This window comes from Chanodichthys erythropterus, chromosome 14, assembly GCF_024489055.1.
Source record: "Chanodichthys erythropterus isolate Z2021 chromosome 14, ASM2448905v1, whole genome shotgun sequence".
In the NCBI taxonomy this organism is placed as follows: domain Eukaryota; kingdom Metazoa; phylum Chordata; class Actinopteri; order Cypriniformes; family Xenocyprididae; genus Chanodichthys; species Chanodichthys erythropterus.
Window position 1 is genome coordinate 25,575,439 of NC_090234.1, and position 27,607 is coordinate 25,603,045.

Sequence of the window (27,607 nt, forward strand, 5' to 3'; positions counted from 1 at the left end):
CCAAGACGCGCAGCTGAAATACAAAATAAAGTCAAAATAATCACCCTAAGTAAACTCCCGCTCATATTTCACATTAATACGATGCCAGAAACTGACGACAAGAGATTCGAACTTGAAATTTCTTGTTTTTTGTTGTGTTTTAACTTCATCTGTATGGCTACAGCAAAATAAAGTATGGCATAGCAATAAACACAATCAAACCGGACAAAATATAACCATTTAGCCATTAAAAACATGAAAAAATTAACGAAAACAATGTTTGCCAGGCAAATCTAGTGGTCTCGCGAATCCAGCCGCTTCGCTTCTGAAATGCTTCTGGTGTGAGTTGACACCCCTCAGAAGACGGAACAAAACCTTGTCGGAGCCGAAACGAGGCTTAAGTACAACATGGAGCTTGAAGAACCAAAGAAAAAAATAAAACAGGAGAATTAACTTTGAGCAAGTCTGGAGGAAAATCGGAGGTATGGAAACATTTTAAACTAGTTTTAATAAACAAACAACGCAGTTTACATGCTTCTTCCTTGTCGTATTATTCATTAAGATAATAATTAATAAATGCACGCACAATTATGAACTTGATAAATGTTACAGATATGTTTTACTATGCACAAACAAATGCTTTTCAACTTACATATGCAAAATTCAGAATTAAATGAATGTGCTGCAATTTGTACAAAAAGAGAGTCTAGCTATAGCCTACGTGTTTTAGCCATTAAATAAGCACATTTAGTTTCAAGTTTGTTAAGTTTTGTTTTGAAGAAAGATTTTCTTTAAAGTGAATTTCGTTTAGTATTAATTGTATCTTAATTTTAATACATTTTTCATCATCCAATTACCTGGATTTAATACATAAAAAGCAATATAGCAGACAATATAATATTGATATGGAGGCGCCGGCGCGCCACGGACACACTTACACCATTTGAAACTCGTAACACACGCTGTCACCGAATTTACAAATGCACATCTTGCTTGTTGCTCACACACATATTATGTTAAAATAACAATAGGTTGAAGTAACATTATTAATAATAATTAATCTTTAAGAATATTTGATTGAATGCTGAATGTTGAGCTTGTTCAATTTAATAAAATTAAAACTTTATTATAATTAAAATAATTTAATATTTAATATTGAGTGGCCAATTTTTGCTAATTTATTAATAGTATTTATATAATTTATATAACTGCGCAGCTCCCCCCTGTAGCCTATGATCTAGCACAGCAGCACCTGCGTTAAAAAAAATAAAATAATCTGGCGCCGCCCCTGGTTATAACGGCCCACATATTAAAAATGGTCGGGTTTAAATCGGGCTCGGGCTCATAATTACAGTGGACGTGTCGGGCCGGGCCGGGCTCGGACACAATGTGCTCGGGCTCGGGTAGGGTCGGGCTTGATTTGTTGGGCCCGATCTAAGCTCTACATCCCAACCAGTCCAGCACAGCAACATTGGCTCAACCAGTGGTATAAGTTTGGACTGGGACTGCCTGTTTGTCTGATCATTGGCAAATAATTTGTTTAAAATATTAATTTTAAGGTTAGCAACCCTGCTTGATCTTTGTTTGCCAATCAATACCAAACAAAACATGTTAAAAAGACTGACTGCCTGAATGAAATGAACTTCCAGTTTTCAAGTGTACCTGCGCCTGTCCTTTTTTAAACTGCTCTTTTAAAAGGATGATGAATAATAAACAACAGACATCATCTGAGAGGTGCTAGAGACACAAAGAGTGAGAGGAAAGTAGTGTCTAAGAGAGAGTTTAGTCAGGCGTTTAGTGGCTGTTTTCACTCTCATTTTGGCACAGGCAGTTGGCCACAGCTGAGTGCTTTCCTGACAGACATCGAAGGAGCTGTTAATTCTCTACATGAAACATGAAGGCCTGCCCTGGCACTTCATCACCTCAAAGATGAGACAAGGGCCTCCGTTCGTGTGGTTTTGACAATGTACTATAGAGCTTGTCTAGTGTACACCCAGGGAGGAGATGGGCCTTTTATGGCACACTTTACCTTAGTGAAATCAAAGGGAGTGGCAGTATCAAACTCAGTAGTGTAGGTGTCTTCTGCCTGCTGTTAGGCAAATTAACTGATGACTTCAAGATCTGATAAAAAACAATAAAAAAAAAAACTCATCACATTTACTGTTGTTCAGTGAAATTTCACAGGAAAAATCCAGTCATGCTGCTTCATATGAGAGTGACTTTTGCGTGCACCTGATTTTGCACACAAAATTTCATGCCTTATGTGCACCTAATATGACCATACCTTAAAAGTAGATATTTAAGGCTGCTTACCTAGTTATCCAATGTGTATGAGGCTAACGGATGAGAGCCAGATCATTGGTTGTCCCCATGAATAAAATGTTCCGATCAAAGCTAAATGCCATTACTTTGGTAGTTCTCCAGTTTGCTGAAATTTGGACAGATTTACAGTTTGGGTACTGGGCATAGCAACAATGAGAAATGTGCATTAATTCAAGCTGGAAAATTATCAGCTTAATGCGTTTCCCACCCAAGAACTGAAGGGATTGGAATTCATTCTGGCTGCTGGTTTTGCTGTCCATCCTATCGGGAGACAATTACCAGTGCGCTTCAAAAGCCGGCTTTGGGCAAGATTAGCTCCACTTCTGGGAAGGTGATGAAAGCAAATGTCTTGCTGCTGGGTCTGCTCTGCCCTGGGTCTGTGTGGCAGAAGTGAGAGAGAGGGTGGAATGCCTTTGGCCCTCATCATCTTTCAGGTCCAACCCATCGGGTTTCATGGCAGGCTGTGAAAAAAAAAAAAGCTGTTCTTCAGATCTGGCCACGCAGCACAGATGTCCTCCTCCATGTCACAGCGGCTGGCGGATTTCACTAACGAGGCTAACGAGGGGACGCCTCCAGGCGAGACAGGCTCCCTCGTGTTTGCATGGCAAATTTAGCAGAGATTTAATCCGTCCTGGGGTGTTTTGGCTCTACGCTGAGTGTAACTTAGAAAGATCTGTTATAACGGGCTTAACATCCACTATAGCAAGTATTTCAGCTGTAGAATGAGAAGATAAGCATATATTAGCCTGAAATTTCAAGATTCCCCATCCCACACTTTACACTTCATGTGCTAGATTTAGCAGTGAAGAGTATAATTAAAATACTTTATACTATCCAAATTTAATGCAGAGTAAGCCATGTGTTGGTTGATGTTCCCAATATGTGCAACACCTCTTGTGTTGTTGTCAAAACATCACTCTGTTTGGCTCAGCCAGTGTTGAGTTTGTAGCAAGATTTTCTATTTGAAAGCGATCATTATTTTTCCAATTTGGTCTGGTGAAGCTAGCGGTGCAGAAATTCCACACTTCAGCTTCAAGTCCTAAATAGATTTCAACAGTTTGCCTCTCTGTTCACTGAATAGAAATGAAAATGTGACCTGTGAGATATAAAAACAACTGTGTTCTTCATGCTCCCTTTGAATGATCCAACTTTCCCAACTTCTAGATCAGCTAAAACCATAGGACATTTTAGCACTGTTAAAGTCACAGAATGTCGCAGTGGTTATTATAAATGATTTATGTGTGCACATTTAATTTTTAAATTCAAATGATCTCGTAATCTTAAAGGTGCCGTAGAACGTCTTTTTAAGAGATGTAATATAAGTCTAACGTGTCCCCTGAATGTGTCTGTGAAGTTTCAGCTCAAAATACCCCATAGATTTATTTTTTTTATTAATTTTTTTAACTGCTTATTTTGAGCCATAATTATACATGCATCGATTCCTTGCGCGGCCTCTTTAAATCTTGTGCTCCCCTCCCTCAGAGCTCGCGTTTGCCTTAAACAGTGCATAAACAAAGTTCACACAGCGGAAGTATGGAATTGAAGTCTCATCCCACATTTTTATATACACCACAATAGAGGAAAAAAAAAACTACTAGTAACTGCCATTTCATGCCGACTCTTAAGGTGCACTCATTTTTTGCTCGTTGGTTAAAATCACAGTTGTCTTAGGCTTATATTGACACCTAGTGGTGTGGATGTAGCATTACAAAAGAAAACTTTCAGTTACCATTGCCACACTGACAGAGGGATTACTAACCCTGTGTTCCATTCAGAAGGGCTCATCCCTATGCCCCAATCCCTTCAAAAGGTTTACCCTCCAGAGGGAGAGCTTCGAAGGGATGAAGGGGTCACTTTTTTTTTTGGGAATGGACTTCTGTGTCATCTTAACGTAACAATCAAGGAGGAGTAGAGCTGCGCCTTTTGTTTTAGGTTAATTTATATATTTATTTATTTATTTGGTTTATCGCACCATATTGTATATTGTGTCTATATTTGAAACATTTGAATGGACTGATAAAGGGAGCTGTAAAGTATTTTTGTTGAAGTACAATGTCGTTTTGACCATAATAATTTACTAAATCTAACTCATATAAATATTATAGTAGTATAGTAAATGCTACACATACATTTATTAAAATCGAACTCCGAGCCTCCTGTACCCATTCTGTGACGACAAACAACTTCACTGTACAAAGGATCATGGGGGCCCGAAGTGTCCATCAGACAATTACCAGACAATTAAATCCTTCATTCTGAAGGGCCCTTTGAAGTGGCCAGTTTTGAGCATTTCGGTTTGGAACGACCCTTCAATATGGCGGCCATGAGGGCGGAAGGCGATATATCCCGTTTGGAATGCACTGTAAGATAAAGCGTATAATATTCAACTGGTCATGTGACCTCAATCATAACCTCCATTAGATGGCCGTTCCATGTACAAAAACTGCTTTTATTTGTTTACTTATACAACTGCAGTCTCCATTAGTATTATGATTTTAAAGATTTAAAAAAAAAAAAATACTACTATTACATTTATTTGTAAAACTTTTTAAGAAAGAAAAATAAGGAATGCACCATTACAGTTGCGATGTAATGGAAGTAGCAATATATATTATATTAATATATATATATATATATATATATATATGTGTGTGTGTGTGTGTGTGTGTGTGTGTATAGGGCAGGGTCTTGGTTCAATCTTGGTTGCTGAATAGATGGAGGCTGATCTGAATGTGAGCTTGCAGTTGATTTTAAGAAAGGGGAGGTTTTGGCTGGAATTGACTGGAGAAAATTGGAGAATGATTGGACATTTTTTATGATATTGTGTTAATAAATTGTGTAGTTAATAAAAATGAGTCAAAAATGAATGCATTAATGAATCGTACAAAATAAGATGAATAACATGCATTTAGAAAATAAATAGGGTGAATTTTCATAGCTAAGGATAGGTGTTAAAATGTTGATGACTCACAGTAAAAGTGTGCAGTACTTTGTGAAACCAAGACCAGCCCCTGCTCTATTAGAGAGATATATTTCATCCAGTCTTCCTAATTTTTTTTCTGAAATGTGGTTTGGTAGAGCTGGAAGCACTTGATTGATTTATAAATAATTCACTGGCTCAGAGCCTCTGTGAGGTTGTCATTTTTATTTTTATTTATATATTTTTTATATTACTCCTTCATTTCTAAAGGACAACTAATTAGTGAAGTCATATAAGGTAACATTAAAGATCACATGAATGGCGGTTATACCTTCAAACACACCTTCATACCCTTCATATTACCCAAATGTGAATGTTCTATGTCTCCTTAATTATGTCTCCACATATAGTCAACGCTGTAAACACCAAATCACAATGAGCTTTTAATCACAATGTAACAGGTTATTAGACACTAATGAGGGAGCTTAATTGTTCATGTTTTGGGGGCATCTGCTTGGTCAAACATGCATTATCCTTTCTGTTTAAAAATAGTTTTGGGGTCTCACTAGATCCATCTCCATTTTGAAAGCAACATCTTTGATTTGCCTGTCCTTCAGTGAAAGTCAAGTCAAGGCAGCAGATGTTGCCTTTGCAATAATTCATGATTATCTTCAATCACTTTCTTTAACGAGCTTTTTGTCCCCATGGTGATGGAGAGAATGAGTCTCGCTACAATACAGCGGGGGAGACAGCTGTCTATAAAAACAAAGCATCATGAAAGATTCACGTGTGTTATTACAACACAGGAAGAAAGTCAACAGTACGTGTTTGGCGAGGGATCAGTGAGGCGTGGAATGATTTTGTTGTAGAGATACAGTACGTGGCTGCATGCAGCACTCCTAAAAAACATTTATCTTGAAAATGTTTCAGAACTCTAGCCATAGAAAAAAGATCCAACAGAGCACTAAACTTTAATGACATGTAAATACATGTACACTTAAAATCAGCATGACAGTAACAGTACTAGAACTGGAACGTTTAAGGACAGTTTCTTCATACTTTATTGCCTTACTCTGTTTAGTCATGATATCTACTTCTATTAGAAATTCTTACCTAAATGTATGAGTGAAACCATTAAAAATTCAAAACTGACAAGGGGATATGTGATATGACTATTCTGTTTTATCATGTACAATAACCAATTTTTAAATATTTCCTTTTTGTCTTTAGGGGGATCATACTTTGAAGCCATAGTTGGGGGTAAGTGTTGTAACAGCTCAAAAACTTTCAAATATCCAACATGCCCTCAATTCACCTACACTGTAAAAATGTGCAGCTTTTGCATTAAGTCACTATTTCTACCTGCTCTGACCCTTAAAAATGACTTTCGTTGATGTAACTTAAAAAAGTCAGGGCTGCATTTCCCAAAAGTATGCTAGGCCTTAGTAGATCGACTTTTGGTGCCAGTTGTTTCTCCGTCTACTTAGGCTTATGATGGGTACATTTAGTTCTGGGCACAATTGTTTTGTGCAAATCTAAAAAAAGCACCTAACTTGTAGATGTCATGAGACTAATTGCTTTGAAGGCACAGAGAAATGATGTGGTAGATAGCACGACAGGAACACCCACAGTCCAAAACCTTTCTCTAACAGCTATTCTGAGCTGTGATATGAAAGGCAGCAGGCAGGGGAAACATCAATTTTCATTTCTGAATATACAGTCCATTTAACACATTTATGAGCTCTCCAAACAAAACTAGGCACTGATAAAATATCTCATATACCATAATGAAATATTATCAATGTGTTACTTGCAAAAAAAAAAAAAAAAAAATATATATATATATATATATATATATATATATATATATATATATATATTATCAGAATGCATGGCTGTCAGAGGTGTAGTTATGAGAACATTTTGAGAACAGCACTTTGATGATGGTCAGAGAGGCTTGGAGGATTTCTGTACAAATAAGAGGTAATTTGTGCACAAGATGTTTCCTGGCCTCCAAAGATCTGTGGCTGAGCAAAAAAAAAAAAAAAGACCACAGTGGTCTCACTTTAGCTCATTTACACATGAATAATCAGTGTGTGGGTTTGTTCTCATGCACAGAAGTAATTGGAGTCAGTAAAACCTCAGCAGGGTTCTAATGATACGTGCACTCAAAACCTTTTTCAGATAACTGGTCTTGCATATCAGGATAAAATTTGTGTATTTCATTGTGCATATTAGTTTGTTTGTGCTATGTGAATTACTGCTGTTCTCTACAGGCAGGACATTCTGAAGTTTTGCTTTCAGTGGTTAAGTCTGTCAATATTTTTATTAGCGAAATTTACACTCAGTTCCCTGTCCTAACATCTTAATTTAATGATGTTGAACATGGTTCTCTTTTAAATTACCACTTTACTATAGCTTAAAAATTAGTCGAGAAGTCCAATTAATCACAATAAATAAATAAATAAACTTGAAAGCTAGTCGTAGACCACGCAATAGGCCAATTAATCAGCCATTATTTGGCCATTTTAACATAATCAGCAAACTGGGCATATGGAGATGCTGATAAACAAAAGTAGTCATTCTGCCTATAGTGTCCCCTCCAAAATCAGCTACTGAATCAAAAAAATGTTCCAGGTTCAGTAAAAGTTAAGCTCAATTAACAGCATTTGTGCCATAATGTTGGCTAGTACCACAAAAAACTTATTTCTTGTGTAACATTAAATGTGGTAATGAACACAGAATATTCCTATTAGAAAAACAAAAATGTATCTGTTTTATTCACTAATAAACATCCATACAGTATACTCCTGTGAATGTCCTGAAATAAACAGTCTAAACTGTTCTGAGTTCAGTCTAACCTTATAGCTGCTGCCCACAGGTTATCTTCAAATATAAAACCTCTCTTTCTCTTTCTCTCTAGCTGTCATTGCTGCAGTTTGTCTGGTCCTTCTCCTCCTCCTGGCCATCATTCTGCGATACATGTACCAGCACAAGGGCACATATCATACCAATGAGGCCAAGGGCACAGAGTTTGCCGAGACAGCAGACGCTGCTCTTCGTGGAGACCCAGCCCTGCAGGACGCCATGGATGAGAGCAAGAAAGAGTATTTCATATGAGACAATAGATAGCTGTTTATACACATCACATAAAAAACTCTTACAGGCTCACATGATGCCTCAATCCTGTTTGCAGCGAAGCAGTGAAGTAGCTGACAGAGCTCTACGCAAACAGAAACAGACAAGAAGAGTATTATGAAATTCCTTTATATTTCAATATCTAACATTCTTTATAAATTTTTTTTTTTTTTCCTGAAAAAAGAGGTAACATTTGAGTATACATGGAAGAAAATTCTGTACTCCTTGTATTGGAAGCTGATTGTTTGCACACTGTAAAAAAAAATCCCAGTAAAATTTACGGTAAAAAAATGGCAGCTGTGGTTGCCAGAACTTTACCGTAAAAAATACAGTAGCGATGTAAAAAAAATCTGTTAAATTTACGTTAAAATAACGTATTTCATTAACTGATATAATGTTAATTTACCAACCTAATGAAGTACTAATATCTGTTTTGTACCTTTATAATACACTGACAGTCACCAAACACAGTGGTGATAAGAGTCACATGATAATTCAAAGTTCATCACAAGCAGATTTTCCACAAGCTGAGAAGGACAACACTAACATATAGAAGGTGCACACAGTGTCATTCACACACACACACACACTAAACACCATCATGGTAACATGCATGAAATTTTAAAAATGCAATAAACATTAATTTAACAACATTAGATGTAACATAAAACCCTAATGTACATAACTGATTAGAAAAACATGAGAAAAACTAAGAAGAAACAGAGTTATTTCAACGAAAATATATCAAATGTGAAGTGTCACGCAGAGAATTGTGGGAATGTTAATTTACGTTTTTTCACTGTAAATTTTTACAATGAATTGTTATTTTTTCACTTCCAAAAACTGAATTTAATGGTATTTTACCGTAAAATTACATTAAATGTACCGTTAGATCTATTACAGTTATTCACCGTATATAGTATGGAAATACTTTCTGTAAACCAATTGACAGTTTTTCACTGCAGCATTTTTACAGTCTTGTACTGTTAAAATCAGTCATTTTTTACAGTGCACAAACATCAGCTCAGGAGAATGTGATGGTATTCAAGTGAAGAAAAGGAAAGTCATTGGTCTTATTAGACAGGATTTGAATATGAATGGCAAGTGATATGTAACTTTTTTTGTGATAATGTGATAATCAAGTGATAATGTAACCAAAAAAAGTTACATTAATTGGTCTCTCATATATCTATATACTGTAGGGGGCCAGATTCATGAAAACCTTCTTTAAAAAGAAGTTAAGAAGTTTAATTTAAATTATAAGAACTTCATAAAAATGTTATTAGTGAAAGGTACAGTAAGTGATTTCTTAGAAAAGCTGCTGAAAGTGGATCCGACCGAGCAGCACAACACACTTGTAGCCAATCAGCAGTAGGGGACGTATGATGGGGGAGGAGAGAGAGTGAGCAAGAGGGAGATTTGAAGAAAGACTGTAGAAAGAGAGATGTTTTCTCTTACAAAAGAGAAAAGGTCAAGAAGAATATCATTAGAAAAAGAAGGGTTATGATCAGGCAATAGGTTTAGGACCTGTGTTACAGTTCCCTTTCGTGGGAACTATCGACGCTACGTCAACGACGTGATGGGAATCCTCTGCATTTTTGTGTTCGTGAAGCACTATTGTATCTAACCAATGAGAGAACGCGACGTCAGAGGCGGGTGACGTCACGGACCGGAACCTACAAAGCATGCCCGGAAACAAAGAGCGCTAGCTTCTGTTGTCTTCAGTAAGCGCTATTTGTATCTTGTCTGTCTTATTTACTGTTGTTTGTCTACCATCTCGCCAAAAAAAAGTGATCTCTTCGTCTGAGGACAAGAGTTTCCAGAAAGTGAATAAGACACATACACAATATATATATATATAATGACGGAAAGCCAGCGTTTCACTAAGTGTGCGCCTCCCTGTCCGCGATTCATCGTGGCGGGGGACACACACGACATGTGTGTGAAGTGCCTGGGAGTTGAGCACGCACAGGCAGCCCTCGAGGGGGCTGTCTGTGTGCACTGCGAGCGGCTCACTCTCAGGGCGCTGCGCTCACGCCGGGCGCTCTTCGAGGAGGGCGCCGCGGCGAGTGTTCCCCGCGGGTCTGGTCCCGCTGCTGCCGAGGCACGGCGAAGGCTGCACTCGTGGGCTCACAAATGGATCTAGCAGAGGGGGGAGAGACGGGCTTTGCCTTATCGCTCCCCTTACCTGCTAGATCTAGTGTCTCTCCTTTGGTGGTGGAAGCACGCGCTGCGGTTTCTTCCCCTCAAAGGGAGGCACCGACACTGAACATATCGTCCTCCGAGGAGGTCGATGTGGAAGGTGTCGAGGGTGGTGATGAGGGACCGTCATCCTCATCTCCAGCCCATGAGGAGCTTATGGAGGTAGTGACCCGGGCAGCAGAGAAACTAAATATAAGCTGGCCCGCGGAGGAAAGCGTTCCTAAAGTTAAAAGCAAGTTGGATGAACGCTTCCTCCCAGCTAGGTCACTACCCCAGCGTCGGGGACTGCCGTTCTTCCCGACCTCCACACCGAGGTGTCGAGGTCGTGGATTAGACCTGTGCAGTACCGTGTCTTCAGCCCTCAGACATCAATGTACAGCAATATTACTGGGCTGAAGCAACACGGTTATGGGGCGATGCCTCGGGTTGAAGAGACGCTTGCGAGCTATCTCTCGCCCGAGTCTGCATCGTCCCTGAAATCCCCGACGTTGCCCACCAGACCTTTAAAGCAAACATCGAATCTGGTGGGCAAGGCTTATTCGGCAGCGGGTCAGGCTGCGGCATGTCTGCACACTATGTCAATACTGCAGGCATACCAAGCTGACCTGCTGGGGGAGATTGACGAAAGTGGGGAGGTAACCTTCGAAACCATTCAGGAGTTGAGGAAGGCCACAGATTTAGCTCTCCGTGCCACCAAGGAGACGGCCAAGTCAGTAGGCCGCTCTATGGCAGCCCTGGTGGCCACGGAGAGACATCTGTGGCTCAACCTAGCTGATATTAAGGAGAAGGATAAACACATCCTTATGGATGCGCCGCTTTCCTCCGAGGGCCTGTTCGGCGACGCAGTTAATACTGTCGTCGACAGGTTTGAGGAGGCGAAAAAGCAGAAAGCGGCGTTCCATAGGTTCCTCCCCCGAAAATCTCATCCCCCTGAGGCTGCTGGGCGGGGGCAGCCTCAGCCGATAGCCGGCTCCTCGGGACACAGGTCCCAGCAAAAGGCTAGTGTGGCCGCCCGTGCTCCCCGCGGAAAGCTTGGGGACCGGAGCGTGCTGCACAGCCGAAGCCTTCCGGGGGTAGGGCGGATCTGAGGACCGTCATTATTTCCCGGAAGGCTTCCCAAAAGAAATCCTGACGCTCATGGGCCAGGGTTTCTGAGGGCAGCCCCCTCCGAAGGGGTTCGACGATTAATTTCTATCGTTCCCCATCGGTGCCCTCAAGGGACTGTTCTGCCAACCCTGCCACCCAGTGTGCGACAGGGCGCAGCAGTCTCTGTCGATCCTCCGAGGAGGTTCGGCCAGCACGTGATTCGCTTATCTGCCGGTGCGCCGCGTCAGATAAACGAGCCAAGTGCTCAAAAACACCAGAGACCAGTCTCGAGAGGCTGGTTCCCTTAGTAGAATTTTTGGAGGAATGGAAATGTCTTCCGAATATTTCGAAATGGGTGCTGCTCATGGTAGAACAGGGCTACAGAATTCAGTTCGGTTCTCGTCCGCCCAGGTTCAGTGGAGTGATTCACACGGTGGTAGCTCCAGAGCAGTCTCTGGTAATGGAACAAGAGGTTACGACGCTTTTGCAAAAAGGGGCTATAGAACGGGTTCCCTCTCCCAGCAAAATGTCGGGCTTTTACAGCCGCTACTTCATTGTTCCAAAGAAGGATGGGGGGTTGCGTCCGATCATAGATCTTCGTATGCTAAATCGATCTGTGAAGAAGTTGAAGTTCAAGATGCTTACACTCAAACAGATTATTCCACAGATCAGATCCGAGGACTGGTTTGTGGCGATAGATCTGAAGGACGCATATTTTCACATTTCCATCCATCCTTCTCACAGGAAGTTCCTCAGGTTTGCTTTCGGGGCGAAGCATACCAATACAAGGTTCTTCCCTTCGGCCTATCACTATCACCCCGCACGTTCACGAAGTGCGTGGATGCAGCCTTGGCTCCTCTGAGACTCCAGGGCATCCGCGTGCTGAACTATATCGACGATTGGTTGATTTTAGCTCAAACAGAACGTCTGGCAGCTCAACATCGAGATGTTGTGTTGTCGCACATGAAGAAGCTTGGGCTGAGGCTCAACGCCAAGAAAAGTGTGCTGGTTCCGAGTCAGGTTGCCAACTATCTTGGGGTAATCTGGGATTCGATCACGATGCGGGCGCAATTGACTCCCGCTCGTGTGACTTCCATTCTCGGGGCCGTGAATGGGGTGAAGTTAGGCCGGTCACTCACTGTAAAACAGTTTCAGAGACTGTTGGGTCTGATGGCGGCTGCGTCCAACGTTGTTACTTTTGGCCTTCTGCACATGAGACCCTTACAGTGGTGGCTCAGGACCAAGGGGTTTTCTCCGAGGGGAAATCCTTTTCGCATGATCAAAGTCACGCGGCGGTGCCTTCGTGCTCTGGTCATGTGGAAAAAGCCTTGGTTCCTGTCCCAAGGACCCGTGTTGGGAACTTCATGTCGTCGCGTAATGCTTACGACAGATGCGTCCCTCACGGGCTGGGGAGCGATCATGAGTGGTCGCTCAGCTCAAGGTCATTGGGAGGTACACCAGCTCTCCTGGCACATAAATCGGCTGGAGATGCTGGCAGTGTTTCAGGCTCTGAAACACTTCCTCCCCGACCTGAGGGGCCACCATGTGTTGGTTCAGACAGACAACACTACGGTGGTCTCCTACATAAATCACCAAGGGGGATTGCGGTCTCGTCCACTATGCAAACTGGTCAGTCACATCCTCCTGTGGACCCAAGGGAAGTTACTCTCGCTAAGGGCGGCGTATATTCCGGGGTATTTGAATATGGGGGCGGACGCTCTGTCGAGGCAGAGCGCGAGTCCGGGGAATGGAAGCTTCACTCAGAAGTAGTGGAGCTCATATGGAGAACATTCGGTCGAGCGGAAGTCGATCTTTTTGCCTCAGAGGAGTCAACTCAATGCCCTCTGTGGTACTCTCTGAGGCATCCAGCTCCTCTGGGGTTGGATGCCATGTTACAGACGTGGCCGAGGCGACGCCTGTATGCTTTTCCCCCAGTCTCTCTGCTCCCGGGGGTTCTGGACAAAGTCCGTCAGGATGGGCAGACCTGATATTGGTGGCTCCTTTCTGGCCAACGAGAATATGGTTTGCGGACCTAGTATCGCTTCTTCACGGCTCTCCTCTGGAGCTTCCAGTCAGACAGGATCTCCTGTCCCAAGCGGGCGGCATGATTTTACATCCCCGTCCGGAAATGTGGAAACTGTGGGCCTGGCCCCTGAGGGGGCAAGGCTCATAGAGTCTGGTCTCCCAACCGAGGTTGTGGAGACCATCCTTCAGTCCAGAGCTCCGTCTACGAGGAAGCTTTATATGTATAAGTGGAAGGTGTTCTCTACATGGTGTAGTCATCTTAAGGTGGACCCTGTCCATTGTTCTATCAGCTGTGTGCTTCGGTTCCTTCAAGAAAGGCTTTCAGAAGGCCTAACTCATTCCACACTAAAAGTGTATGTGGCTGCTATTTCAGCTTATCACATTCCTATGGGTGGTGTCTCGGTAGGTCGAGACCCCTTAGTTGTTCGCTTCCTTCGTGGTGCACTGAGGTTGAGGCCTTCAGTACGCCAAAAATCTCCGACCTGGGACTTAGCCATTGTGTTACAAGGGCTGGCTAAGGCACCCTTCGAGCCTTTGGAAGATGTGTCAGATAAAATGCTCACATTGAAGACTGTGTTTTTGTTGGCCATCTCATCCTTGAAGAGGATAGGTGACCTTCAAGCTCTTTCGGTTCTACCATCATGTTTAGAGTTTGCACCAGGCATGGTTAAGGCCTTTTTACATACAAGGCCTGGGTACGTACCTAAGGTCCCCACTAGGGTCCCAGGTCCTATTGTTCTGGAGGCTTTTTATCCCCCTCCGTTCACTAATCCGGATCAGGAAGAACTTAATTTGCTGTGCCCTGTGAGGGCGCTGGATGCATATGTCCACAGAGCTGCCCTGTGGAGGAAATCAGATCAGCTGTTCGTATGTTATGGGTCCCCGAGTCGAGGGGGCCCAGCGTCCAAGCAAAGGATGAGTAAGTGGGTGGTTGAGGCCATCACTTTGTCTTATAAAGCCCTGGGGCGTCCGTGCCCCTTGGATGTTAGGGCACACTCAACAAGAGGTATGGCTGCTTCAAGAGCTTATATGTCAGGGGTTCCCTTGGCTGACATTTGTGGTGCTGCTGGATGGTCATCCCAGCACACCTTCATCAGATTTTATAATCTTAATGTGAATAGAACTCCGGGTGCTTTGGTTTTACAAGATAGTAGCCAGGCACCTGGAGGCTCGGCGTAGTTGGGACAGCGTTCCCATCACGTCGTTGACGTAGCGTCGATAGTTCCCACGAAAGGGAACGTCTTGGGTTACGAGTGTAACCCTTGTTCCCTGAGTAAGGGAACGAGACGCTACGTCACGTTGCCGTACCTCCAGCATGCCTGGAGCGCTTACTTCAGACATATCACAGAAGCTAGCGCTCTTTGTTTCCGGGCATGCTTTGTAGGTTCCGGTCCGTGACGTCACCCGCCTCTGACGTCGCGTTCTCTCATTGGTTAGATACAATAGTGCTTCACGAACACAAAAATGCAGAGGATTCCCATCACGTCGTTGACGTAGCGTCTCGTTCCCTTACTCAGGGAACAAGGGTTACACTCGTAACCCAAGACGTTTTTCTCCATTGGTTTGGCTGATTTCTTGAAACAGAAATTACATTCTCAAAACAACATGGACAAACCTCCAAATCACTTTGCAATTGTTCACAACAAAATTGATTTTCTCATTCATTTCATCAAATTGCAAATGTCTAAGTACATGTCTCAATGTCTCAGTGCATCTTTGCAAATGATTAAGTAGAGGTAGACTTTAGCACAATTTCCAAGAGAATAGATCTTGTTGATCTAAACTGATTGTTGATACTCAGTCTAATGGTTGTTCGCTCCAAAACGTGTCAGAACTTGACTAATGAAGGGGCTTTATTTACAGCACTGTAGGCTGTATGTAATTTTCATTATTTTTTGTTTGTGTGTTTATATTACAGTATATTATGCTGTATACATTTTCTTTTTACTCTGATGTATGGAAGTTACTTTATGTGTGTGAATGATAATGGTTACAATTTCCTTGGCAGTATGAGTGCAATGTGTGATGTTAAAGCTTGGAGGCTACTCTTACCCTAAAGTCTTATTTCTTTTTTTTTCAGTTTTATACACAATTGTATTCTGTTAGCTAGACAAAAAAACAGTACAGTAACCGTTGTCAATGAAGGACTGGGCTAAGACTGAAAGGTGGACATGAGGGATATTTCAATGGTCCTCTGCCATAGTGACAAAACATCTAAACATTTTGACTTGCAGTGCTTACACAATGCCAAAGAGGCGAAGCATTTTGGGGGCACTGACTGTTTAAATGAGAAGGAAATTTAGTTTTGACACATGAGTGAGCTGTTTTGGGAGAGGTATGAGCTTTTGCAAGTGAGCTATGGTGTTGTGCTGAACTGTAGGACTGTTTTGCCAAATGATCTTAGAGTTTTGAGAATGTAATTTCTGTTTCAAGAAATGAGCCAAGCCAATGGAGAAAAACTGTAATATTAGAAAAGCTTTCCAGCGCTGGAGAGACAATAAGTGGGAAGGTTGCATCGTTTCTGCTCCATATGGGAGTAACATATGTTTTGCTATGTTTCACAGAACCAAGATATGCTGTTGTTGTATAATAACAGGACAGTTTTGAGTGTCATTGTTTGTCTGGCTTGTATGTACTCTGGCTTGTATATCTCTTGCTTGTATATACTCTTCTTGAGTACTGTATGTTCATTTTTTGTTCTTTCTTGTCATTCGTTCATCATCTTTGCTTCATTTTTCACAAAGCATTATTTTGCATGTTTGTGCATTTTGGGGATGGAGCAGTTAAGGAAGGGGTGTGTTTGTTTTGGATGATTTCAAATATGAACAGTGTTTCAAAACTCAGAAATTGCTTACTGCACCTTTAAAGGATTTGTTCACCCAAAAATGAAAATTATATCATTAAATACTCACCCTCATGTTGTTCCACCCCCGTAAGACCTTCGTTCATCTTCAGAACACAGCTTTACAAATCATTTGTTTCGAATCAGTGGTTCAGAGCGCCAAAATCACATGATTTCAGAGGCTTTGTTATGTCATAAGTGTTTTGAAACTTCAGTAGTTCATGTGACTTTGGCAGTTTGATACGTGCTCCGAACCACTGATTCGAAACAAATGATTCACAAGGTTCGTAAATCAGTGTTTTGAAATCACCCATCATTAGATCTTGTTGAATAAAGTCACTATTTTGTTATTTTTGGTGCACAAAAAGTATTCTAGTCGCTTTATAATATTAAGGTTGAACCACTGTAGTCACATGAACTGTTTTAAATTTCTGTTTTAAAAAAGGGAGTGTTATTGCTGGCGATGCAAGCTTCACTGAGTCATCAGATTTTATCAAAAAATTCTTAATTTGTGCTCCGAAGATGAACGAAGGTCTTACGAGTGTGGAACGACATGAGGGTGAGTAATTAATGACAGAATTTTCATTTTTAGGTGAACTAACCCTTTAAGTGCAATTATTTAAAAAGTGTAATTCTTTAAAAATGGACTTAGTCAAAAATGCAGGATATGAGAACAGGAACATTTATGTAGACAATAGGAATGTAACTTCTGTGGATGCCTTGACCTTTTGATTTCATATACATGCTTTATCAACAAATAAATTTATCTACATTGTTTCTTGTTGTTTATAGTCCCAAGTTTCCAGTTTCCAATTTTATCAGTATTTTAAAGGAAAAAGCATAAAAAAAGTCTAAAAAAAAGTGAAAAGAAAAGAAATACTACACCCAAAAATTAAACGTCTGTCATGTTTTACTCCGCTTTGTATCTTTCAAAACTTTGAGTATCACTGTATTTTTTTTTTATTATTTTTTTTATAGCAGATACATTTTCTATACAATAAAATTGAATAGTGACCATAGCTGTTATATACTGTTATAAGGCTGCTGTATTGTCTTTGCTGGAGTTTGATGGCCCCTTGGCCACCATCCACTTTCATAGTATACAAGACAGCAACAGACATTCTGCTAAACATCTCCCTTTGTGTTCCACAGAAAAAAACAAAGTCATACAGGTTTGGAATAACATGAGGTACATAAATGATGACAATTTTCTTTTTTGGGTCAACTATTTCCTTCAAGCTCACAGAAACTGGCAGTAAAGAGAGCTCATGCTGTGCTTAATTTAATGATTTTGGATCAAACAACCAGGCCTCAGGCCATTGATAGTTTCAGTTCATCTACATGGGGGAGTATTTAGTACAGGTGTTGCGCTATTCACTCGTGGCAAACAGAAATGTTATCACAAGCAAACAGTTTGTATGGCAGTGGGACATGGAGTACTATAAATATGATTTCAGTTGATGTGTACCGTGATATAATTTTTCAATGAGATCTGGAAGATTTTTACCAAAATATGTACACATTATTCAAAGGCCAGTATAGATGCTGATGCAACAAAATGAAAATGCCAGACACTTTGGAGGTGAGCTACACTGTGAGAATCCGACACGAGTGAGAGATATTTTTCTTTTGATTAATTCTTTGCTTCAAGGATGGAGGCTGAAAATAAGCCCTGAGCACCAAATCTCATCTCACCTTCTCACCCCCCTCTTCCTCCGTCCAGCGCTCTTGATTAATGACACCTCACCACTAAAGGTTTCTGCTGCGTATTTTTTTTTTTTTTTTTTGACAGTGAAGTTAACAAATGAAAGTACAATTTTGTGTAATAGCTAGACTGCCTGTCATCACTTATATTTTGATAATCAACACTGACATGTCTATGATTAACCATCCACAAACAGGAGTGAGATGTGCAGGAAGACACAATTATCACCTCCAACAATGCTTCAACATAAATTTTTGTTTCCTACAATCACATCATTTTCTTAAGTGTTTGTGAAAACCTACTTTAAACTTCAAACATGCTCCCAGAATTTTACAAAAGTGAACTGTGTAGATTAAAAAAAGAGGAAATATGCTTTCCAAAAGTAGGCTACTTATTTATTTGTTATTTCCTTCATTCATTCATTCATAATACTAACTTGGATACATTAGCCAGCTGCCCCACACATAAAAAAAAAAAAAAAAAATGCTAATCCACTTAATCAGTTTACACTAAAACCAAATCAGCTCCTTTATTTTTTTGAAGAATGATCAGCTGAAACTGAAGAACATTGTTCACACCTTTCAACATCTGCTTCCATGGGAAGTTGAGAGAACCTTTAGTTATTTTTATTGTCTAGGACAACTCTGGTCCTGGAGGGCCAGTGTCCTGCAGAGTTTATCTCCATCCCTGATAAAAACTCGCTTGCCTATAACTTTCTACTAATCCTAAAGACCTTGATTAGCTGGTTCAGGTGTGTTTGATTAGGGTTGGAGCTAAACTCTGCTGGACACTGGCCCTCCAGGACCGGAGTTGTCCATCCCTGGTCTAGGGTAAACGTATCTATTAAGCTCACCAAAATCTGCATTGAGATTTTTTTGTGCACATTGTATTGGTTTCTGTACAAGTTAAAATATTAATCTCTCACACAATAATATTTAATTGTATTTTAAATGACAAAAGCATTTCAATTAAGATGTACGTCATTAAATGCAAAAAGTCTGGCTGTGCTTAATGGGTACATATTTGTACTGTTTAAGCACACCCCTGTTGCCATTAAGCTCACAACATGTTTTATTTAAAATAGTAATGCCTGTACAGTAATATATTAGTGTAGCAAACAATCTTATACAGCTAGTAAGCTAATGTTCTGTAGCATCTGTGATATGTTGCTAAAACTATCTTTTGGATCTAACTGTAATTATTTTCCACATGCAGGTTCCAGGTTATAATATGCAAAAATCTAAACATTAATCTCTTAATTTTGGAGTAAGTAGTTATAACTACACTGTTAAAAATTGTCCTGTTAAAAAACAGTAAGTAACTGGCAGCACGGTTGCCAGCAAGTTACTGTTAAATTAACAGTGTCTTGCTGTTGTTGAAATTTACAGTTTGTTACTGTTTTTGTAAATACAGCATAAAGCTGTTATTTTCTACATTAACAGTAAATTACTGTCAAAAGTATTAACAGTTAATTAATGTTTATTTGCACTTTTTAACTGTAAGCTACAAATGTTATTATATTAAGAAATGGACTGCTAAGAAAAAAAGGTGTAACTATTTTTCTAGATATTTCTTTGATTTTATTAATTACCCCTTAGAAGTCTTGCTTTAAAACCATAATACAATGTACAAATATATCCTTTGAAACATTAAAAATTTAACACAATGCAGAGTAACTTCAAAATGTGCTTTATTAACACTTTGAAAAACTTGAAAAATAAAGCCACTTTAAATCACAAAATATTCTCAAAATTACTTACCCCCATGCCGTTCCACAACCGTAAGACCTTCATTCATCTTCAGAACACAAATTAAGATATTTTAGTTGAAATCCAATGACTTAAAGAGGTCTACATAGGGAGCAATGACATTTCCTCTCTCAAGATCCATTAATGTACTAAAAACATATTTAAATCATTTCATGTGAGTACAGTGGTTCAATATTAATATTATAAAGCGATGAGAAATTTTTGGTGCGGCAAAAAAACAAAATAACGACTTATTTAGTGATGGTCAATTTCAAAACAATGCTTCAGGAAGCATCAGCTCTGAATCTGCGATCTGATTCATGATTCGATAGACTGATTCATAATGCTCCGATGCTTCATGAAGCAGTGTTTTGAAATCGGTCATCACTAAATAAGTCATTATTTTGTTTTTTTTGCCCCACCAAAATATTCTTGTCGGTTTATAATATTAATATTGAACTGATTTCGATGTGTTTTTAGTACATTATGGATCTAGACAGAGGAAGTGTTATTACTCCCTACGTAGGCCTCAAGGAGCCATTGGATTTGAACTAAAATACCCTAATTTGTGTTCTGAAGATTAATGAAGGTCTTACGGGTGTGAAAACGACATGAGTGTAAGTAATAAATGACAAAATTTTCATTTTTGGGTGAACTAACGCTTTAAGTCCATCAGCTTCTTAAGTAGACTGGCAACCCGAGTGTGATAAGTCTTGTCCACCCTTGGTGCCTTTTTCAGGATTTATTCCAATGAAGCGTCTGAAAAACAAATGCATACATTCAGAATTAGTGTGGATAAAAGTTTACATAACGAGAATGTGAATAGAAATTAAGGTAACACTTTACAATACGGGTAATATGCATTAATTCATGCTTAACTAATGCACAAATAATCATGAGTTAATGTATGACTTATGAAGAACTAAACCATTAATTAATGATTACTGCATCAGCAACTAATAAAGTTTCTATATGATTAATAGATTAAGTAATCATTATATTGTTATTAGTTAAATGTGTCATAATATATTAATTCCCTAATAGCATATTATATTAACTAATAATGTAAATGAACGTGTTAATTACCACAATCGGTCAAAGCCATGCATTTCAACTTCCAGTTGTCTGCTTTAAATAATCTTTAGCTAATGATTTACAAAGGTATCATGTTATGACTTTACTTGTTGAGGCACATGACTATTAACTAATTCAAAATTAATTCAAAACCCATAACCACAATGACATATTACTTAAACGGTAAGTTCACCCAAAAATGAAAATTCTGTCATTAATTACTCACCCTCATGTCGTTTCACACCCGTAAGACCTTTGTTTATCTTCGGAGCACAAATTAAGATATTTTAGTTGAAATCCGATGGCTCCGTGAGGCCTTCATAGGGAGCAATGACATTTCCTCTCTCGAGATCCATAAAGGTACTAAAAACATATTTAAATCAGTTCATTTGAGTACAGTGGTTCAATATTAATATTATAAAGCGATGAGAAATTTTTGGTGCGGCAAAAAAACAAAATAACAACTTATTTAGTGATGGTCAATTTCAAAACAATGCTTCAGGAAGCATCAGATCATTGTGAATCTGTGTGTCAAGATCCATTAATGTACTAAAAACATATTTAAATCAGTTCATGTGAGTACAGTGGTTCAATATTAATATTATAAAGTGACAAGAATATTTTTTGTGCGCCAAAAAAACAAAATAACGACTTATATAGTGATGACCGATTTCAAAACACTGCTTCAGGAAGCATCGGAGCATAAATGAATCAATGTGCGGAATCATGGTTTGGATCGTGTGTCAAACCGCCAAACTGCTGAAATCACGTGACTTTGGCGCTCTGAACTGCAGATTCGACACTTTGATTCATTTATGATTTTGAAATCAGCCATCACTGAATAAGTCGTTATTTTGTTTTTTTGGCGCACCAAAAATATTCTCGTCACTTTATAATATTAAAATTGAACCACTGTACTCACATGAACTGATTTAGATGTGTTTTTAGTACATTAATGGATCTCGAGAGAGGAAATGTCATTGCTCCCTATGAAGGCCTCATGGAGCCATCGGATTTCAACTAAAATATCTTAATTTGTGTTCCGAAGATGAACGAAGGTCTTACAGGTGTCAAATGGCATGAGGGTAAGTAATAACTGACAGAATTTTCATTTTTGGGTGAACTAACCCTTTTAACAATTAGTCATGTGCCTCAAGTAAAGTCATAACATAACAAATATTAATAAAAGTCTTGAGGGCTTGGAATGATATGAGTGTGGGTAAAAGATGGCAGCATATTTATTTTGTGTGAACTGTCCCTTTCAGTGTTGTACAAAAGCATTTACCATGTTTGCTGAAATACAAAAGAAAAAAAAAAGAAAAAAAAAGCCCTTAGAGGCTTATGTAATAAAATAGACTTTACATTCATAGAGTTCTATACATACCAAGGAGTATCAGTCGAGGAGTTGCAGGTTGTTCAAGTGTCCTTTCTACATCAGCTGCAGTGGAAGAGGCCTAAGACACAGTTACAATGATGAGGACAGACTCAATACACTAACAATAATGCCTGTAATGTATGCATTTAATTTTTAAATTGGGAAAGAGCATGTCTATTTCAGTTGTTAGGACAATAATACCATGATAGAACATAAACAACAACAGCGAGTCAAATTGGACAGTCTTTGGGCACGAAAATCTCAACAACAACAAAGTCTCCACTGAAATAAAATGTCATTTAGCCTACTGTACTGGGCAAAGTAACATTACAATACAAACCATCAACATAATAACTTACTGAGTAGTAACGCGCAACTTATTCTATCAAGCTAACCTTGGTCGAAGTAATCCAAAATACACCCAACGCTAAAGAAGCAAAACAGCAACAAAAGAAAAACTCCCCTCATAATACAGTTATGTACAAATTAGAACAAGCTTACCCAAATTTGCAAGCACAACGTTATCGAAATCAACGTTTTGTCTAATATAAACTAAATGTAGGCTATATTATCCAATAAATGAAAAGATCTTAAGCTAAAATTAGCAAACGAGATGACGACAATTTCAGCGCGTTAGAAATAACTTACATCGATATTATTGCTATGATGTTAAAGGCTTACTTTGCAGAAGAGTTTATAGTATATCATATTTGAAAAACTTGTATAGGTATACATAGTGAACTCACCTCGTACTCGGGAAATATATGAATCCGAAATTCAGCTCCACTCTGTGACGCAGTTTGCACGGTTGGCAGGTTTGGCACTGAAATGGACATATAAAACAGTTACAAGCTCAGCATCCACAATTATTACAGTTATTTGCACAGTTATTTGCAATTGCAAACGTGTAGCCTATCTTGTGTAAAAGGAACAAGGCAAAGGTGCACTCACCGGTTAAATCACAGTGTAAAGACGGATGAAAATCCAGATGTGCTCGCTGCAGTTTTCAGTTCCAAAAATACTGTTAAGTACTGTTTTCTTTCCTTTGTGGAATAAATACGGTAAAATGCTGTTAAAATTTGTGTACGTCATTTCACCAACCGTAAAAAAACAGTAATGCGCTGCTTTTTAATATAACAGGATTATACTGTTAAAATTTTGCCGTAAATTAACAGCAATTTTTAACAGTGTACCCTCAAAAAAAGGCTTAAGCACATTAAAAATGCACATTTAAGGGGCTACTCTTTTGGTGAAAGTTTTCAGACAGCTTTCAAAATGGCCGCCAGACAGTGTGAACACATGGATACCCATATCTCAGTGTGCAATGGTCTGATTTCCTTGAAATTACAGGAGGTATGTAGTAACAAACACATCAAATTTGGTTAAGACATCAAGTAGGATAATACATTATTTTTTCTTTTTATAATCTAAGCTCAAAGATGGTAGTGTGCTTAAGGGGTACTTGAGCTTAATACCCCTATTTCATAGCACAACATACAGCCTGTGAAGTCTATGAACCAGCAAACCTGACACTCCATATGCTTTAAAAACACCTGGCTGTTGTTTTCAAGTGAACTGTAAGACCTGCTCTGGAAAGGTTAGTGCAGCAATGCTCGGCATAAAATTGAAGTTGCAATAGTCTTTTCTTCCCTATTGTGATGTATATCCGAGTGAAACAGCTTCTTGAACGAGAAAATATGTAGGACAGGACTTGATTTTGTCCACCGGGAATTGACTGGATCATTGTGGCTTGTTATTGCTGTGATGTCATGTGAGTGACAGGTTGCCCCGCCCTCATGTCGTCAGAAATGAGAAGAGATGCTGTTGCAAGAGGGAGGGGAAGTTATTTTTCATTAAAAGATTACGAGTGTGCATGAATTAAAATAGATTATGTGTACGGATAAATCATTTATAATAAATACAGCAGTATTCCATAAAAAGATAAGAAGTGACGATTTTGATTTCATGGTGACTTTAAGGGTGTTTTTCCTTCCTCGATATTAGTCACATTAAAACATTTGAATAGTATATTTACAGTATTTAAATATTTGAATAGTATGTTTTATACAGAAATTATGTATTGCAATAAGCAGAATGTCAGTAATGCAGTTTTTTTCAGTTGTGAGGAAGTCAAGCAGACTTGAAATCAGACATGGATTTGTTAACAAAACTATATAAAAGTGAACAGAAAACTGAAACTATGTCAAATGGACACAAAGAAGCCATCAGCACAGCAGTTTTCACTTTTCAAGCAGAACACTCCTCTGTGACATTTCTGATTATTGAGAATCCAGAATCTCTCTTCACATGAAATACAGTAGCTCTTGCCAAACAAATTGCTTTTGTAACATATTTTGATTTTACAAAAATAACACTGGAGGGGAATAATTTCTCAAGACTGTCCCCAACTGAGTTTAAAGCTTGACAGGCTTTTTAATTCGCATATGTTGAATATCAAAGCTGCAGCTTCAATAGAGCGGCTTCTGCTATCAGCACTGCTTTCCCATTTCATCTTTTTAAAAAGTTTGTAAAGTTTGCCACAAGGGCACATACAACACTCTTCAAAAGTTTGGGGTCAATAAGATTTTTTTTTTTTTTTAAATAAATCGTTTTATTCAGCAAGGGGAAAAAAAATGTATCACTGTTTTCTATTTACTATTCTAAATCTGTAAATCTGTAACTGTAAAAGGTGTCTCATGTTTGTGTGCAGCGCTCATTGAATGTGTCTACAGCTCTGCATAGCTTTATGTAGATGCTGATGACGTGTGATGTCTGCGCGAGCAGGTTGCGCGGAGGTATGAAAATACATATGCTGACAGGCAGGTAGGACATTGTATCGTTGCATTCGGACTGAATATTTGGACAAACATTTTTTGGTCCTGAGACTTCCACTGACGATATATGTACATTTTTAAACTTTTAGACCATTGATTGCTGATTTTTGATGCTGTTCACTTTATTTAAACAATTTATTTTGATTTAACACCATTGTATCAGGTTGTGATTGATTCATGTTAAATTGACTTGAAACTGCTACTCTTTGGCTTAACTTGATGTTTTCATATTGAAATAACATGTTTCAATCAAGTAACCCAACCAGGAGTTAATCAAACAGGACTTTTACACTCAAAAAAAATGTTTTTTGATGCTGTTCAGTTTATTTAAACAATTTATTTTGATTCAACACCATTGTATCAGGTTTCTGGTTTTAATGTGATTGATTCATGTTAAATTGACTTGAAACGATTACTCTTTGACTTAACTTGATGTTTTCATATTGGAATAACATGTTTCAATCAAGTAAACCCAACCAGGACTCATGCCGCGTTCCAAGCAACCCGTTATACGTGTTTTTCCAACCTTCTACCCGTGAAAGTGCACTGGAACAGCAGTCAAACCCGTGACTTCCCACCCGTGAACTTGTACTAGATCAATGTACTCCCAGTTACGGGTTCTGACGTCACATAGCCCGCGAAACAACAATGGCAGCCCCTACGGATGCGGTGTTTGCAAGTGCACGGTAAAATAAAAGGTATAACAGCTTATCTTGCCTTATGCGCCGTTTTCCTCCTCTGTTTCCCTCAAATAAGCAAGAGGTAAGCACCTTTGGCGATATAATAATTGTTAATTAGCATAAGCCCCGTACGGTCCGCCATGTTGGTTTGTTTACACTTTTACGCAGTTTGGTGTGATTTTCCTGGAACGCTACAAAGTCGTGAGTCGTGATTTGAAGTCGTGACTTACAGGCTAAAAAACCTGCCTGGAACGCAGCATTAATCAAACAGGATTTTCACTTCCCATCATGCTTTGCAAAGGGGCTGAACTAGGAGTGTAAATGTTGAAATAAAGTGTTATTATAAGCAGTTTTTAGGAAGATGAGAAAATGGAAAGACTTTTTAATGTTTACTGTTCTGTTATGTTGGTATTTAAAAGTTTCTGTTAATGAATAGTTTTAGGGTTACCATTGTGGTGAATTGTTGCACTTGTGCTTGGGTTGAGGACCTACTAACAAAATTTCTAATTACTTTAATAAGAAAGTAATCACTGTGGTAGTGCTCTGGGTTGCATTTCCCAAAAGCATTGTAAGCCTATGTTGATTGTAACACTATTGCCAATGGACTTATGATCAATTTAGGCGTTACAATGTTTTTGGTTAAGGCAGTTTAGGATGAATCGAGTATTAATTAATTAATATGAGTTAATTGTAAAAATCAATGTATATGAAAACAATTTATTTTTTTATTTATGTATTTATTGCTTTTTATTTATTTTCCAAAACAATGCAAATTAGTTGGGCTGACACTATTAAATTAAGCTGTGCCCAACCATAGTAAATAAGTTGAATCAACCTTAATTAATTAAGTTGACCCAACGTAAGTACATTAAATTGGAATAACATAATTGCATAATGCTGAAATAAAGCAACTTAATCATGTGGAAATCCTTTCCATAATTTTTTTTATGCTCATTCAAAGAGTTATTTTTTTGAGTGTACTTCCCATCATGCTTTCCAAAGGGGCTGAACTGAGAGAGTAAATGTTGAAATAAACTGTTAGTTTAAGCATTTTTTAGCAAGATGAGAAAATTGAGTCTTTTTAAAGGTTACTGTTCTATTATGTTGGTTTTTAAAAGTTTCTGTTATGTTAATGGTTTTGGGGTTCCCATTGTGGTGAAGTGTTGACCTTGTGCTAGGGTTGAGGACCAGCTAACAAGAATTCATATGTAATAATAAAGTGATCACTATGGTAGTGCTTCTCCCAAAAACATTGCAAGCCTAAGTTGATCCTAGCTGTATTGATGGCAATGGTTCTACGATTAACTTAGACTTACTATGCTTTGGCAAAGAAGTTACATTGACATATTAAAATCATGTTTAATCTACAAATGTATATTGTTTTCATATAAAATATTCGAAGCAATCCAAGTTTACTTGATTTGATCAGATGCATAATGGGTGCTACGATTAAATTGTTCATTCAACAATTAATTTTTTGAGTGTAGCTCATATTTGTCAGAGATTTCAAAATAACTTAATCATTTGTAATCAAAGCCTTTAAAGACCAAATTATCTAAGCCGAGATATTCACATTAATTGTATTCATGTATTTAACATTTGTCTATTTTAGTTTCTCAGAAACATCTGATAAAGGTGATGCTTGAAAGAAACCTATAGGTACTTTTTAATCGGATG

The 27,607-nt window shown here is 38.8% G+C and overlaps 1 protein-coding gene across 3 annotated transcripts in view; it reads left to right on the forward strand.

Annotated features, from left to right (window-relative positions):
- Positions 1-9,893, forward strand: part of gypc (glycophorin C (Gerbich blood group)) — a 30,195-nt gene extending 20,302 nt beyond the window's left edge. For 2 of the 3 annotated variants that reach the window (XM_067409161.1, XM_067409160.1), the window contains exons 3-4: positions 6,452-6,481; positions 8,145-9,893. In XM_067409161.1, the coding sequence (XP_067265262.1) occupies positions 6,452-6,481; positions 8,145-8,341 (227 nt within the window). In that variant the 3' untranslated portion in view covers positions 8,342-9,893. The remainder of the gene's footprint in view (positions 1-6,451; positions 6,482-8,144) is intronic. The other variant, XM_067409162.1, reaches the window with a different exon arrangement.
- Positions 9,894-27,607: the final 17,714 nt, after the last annotated feature.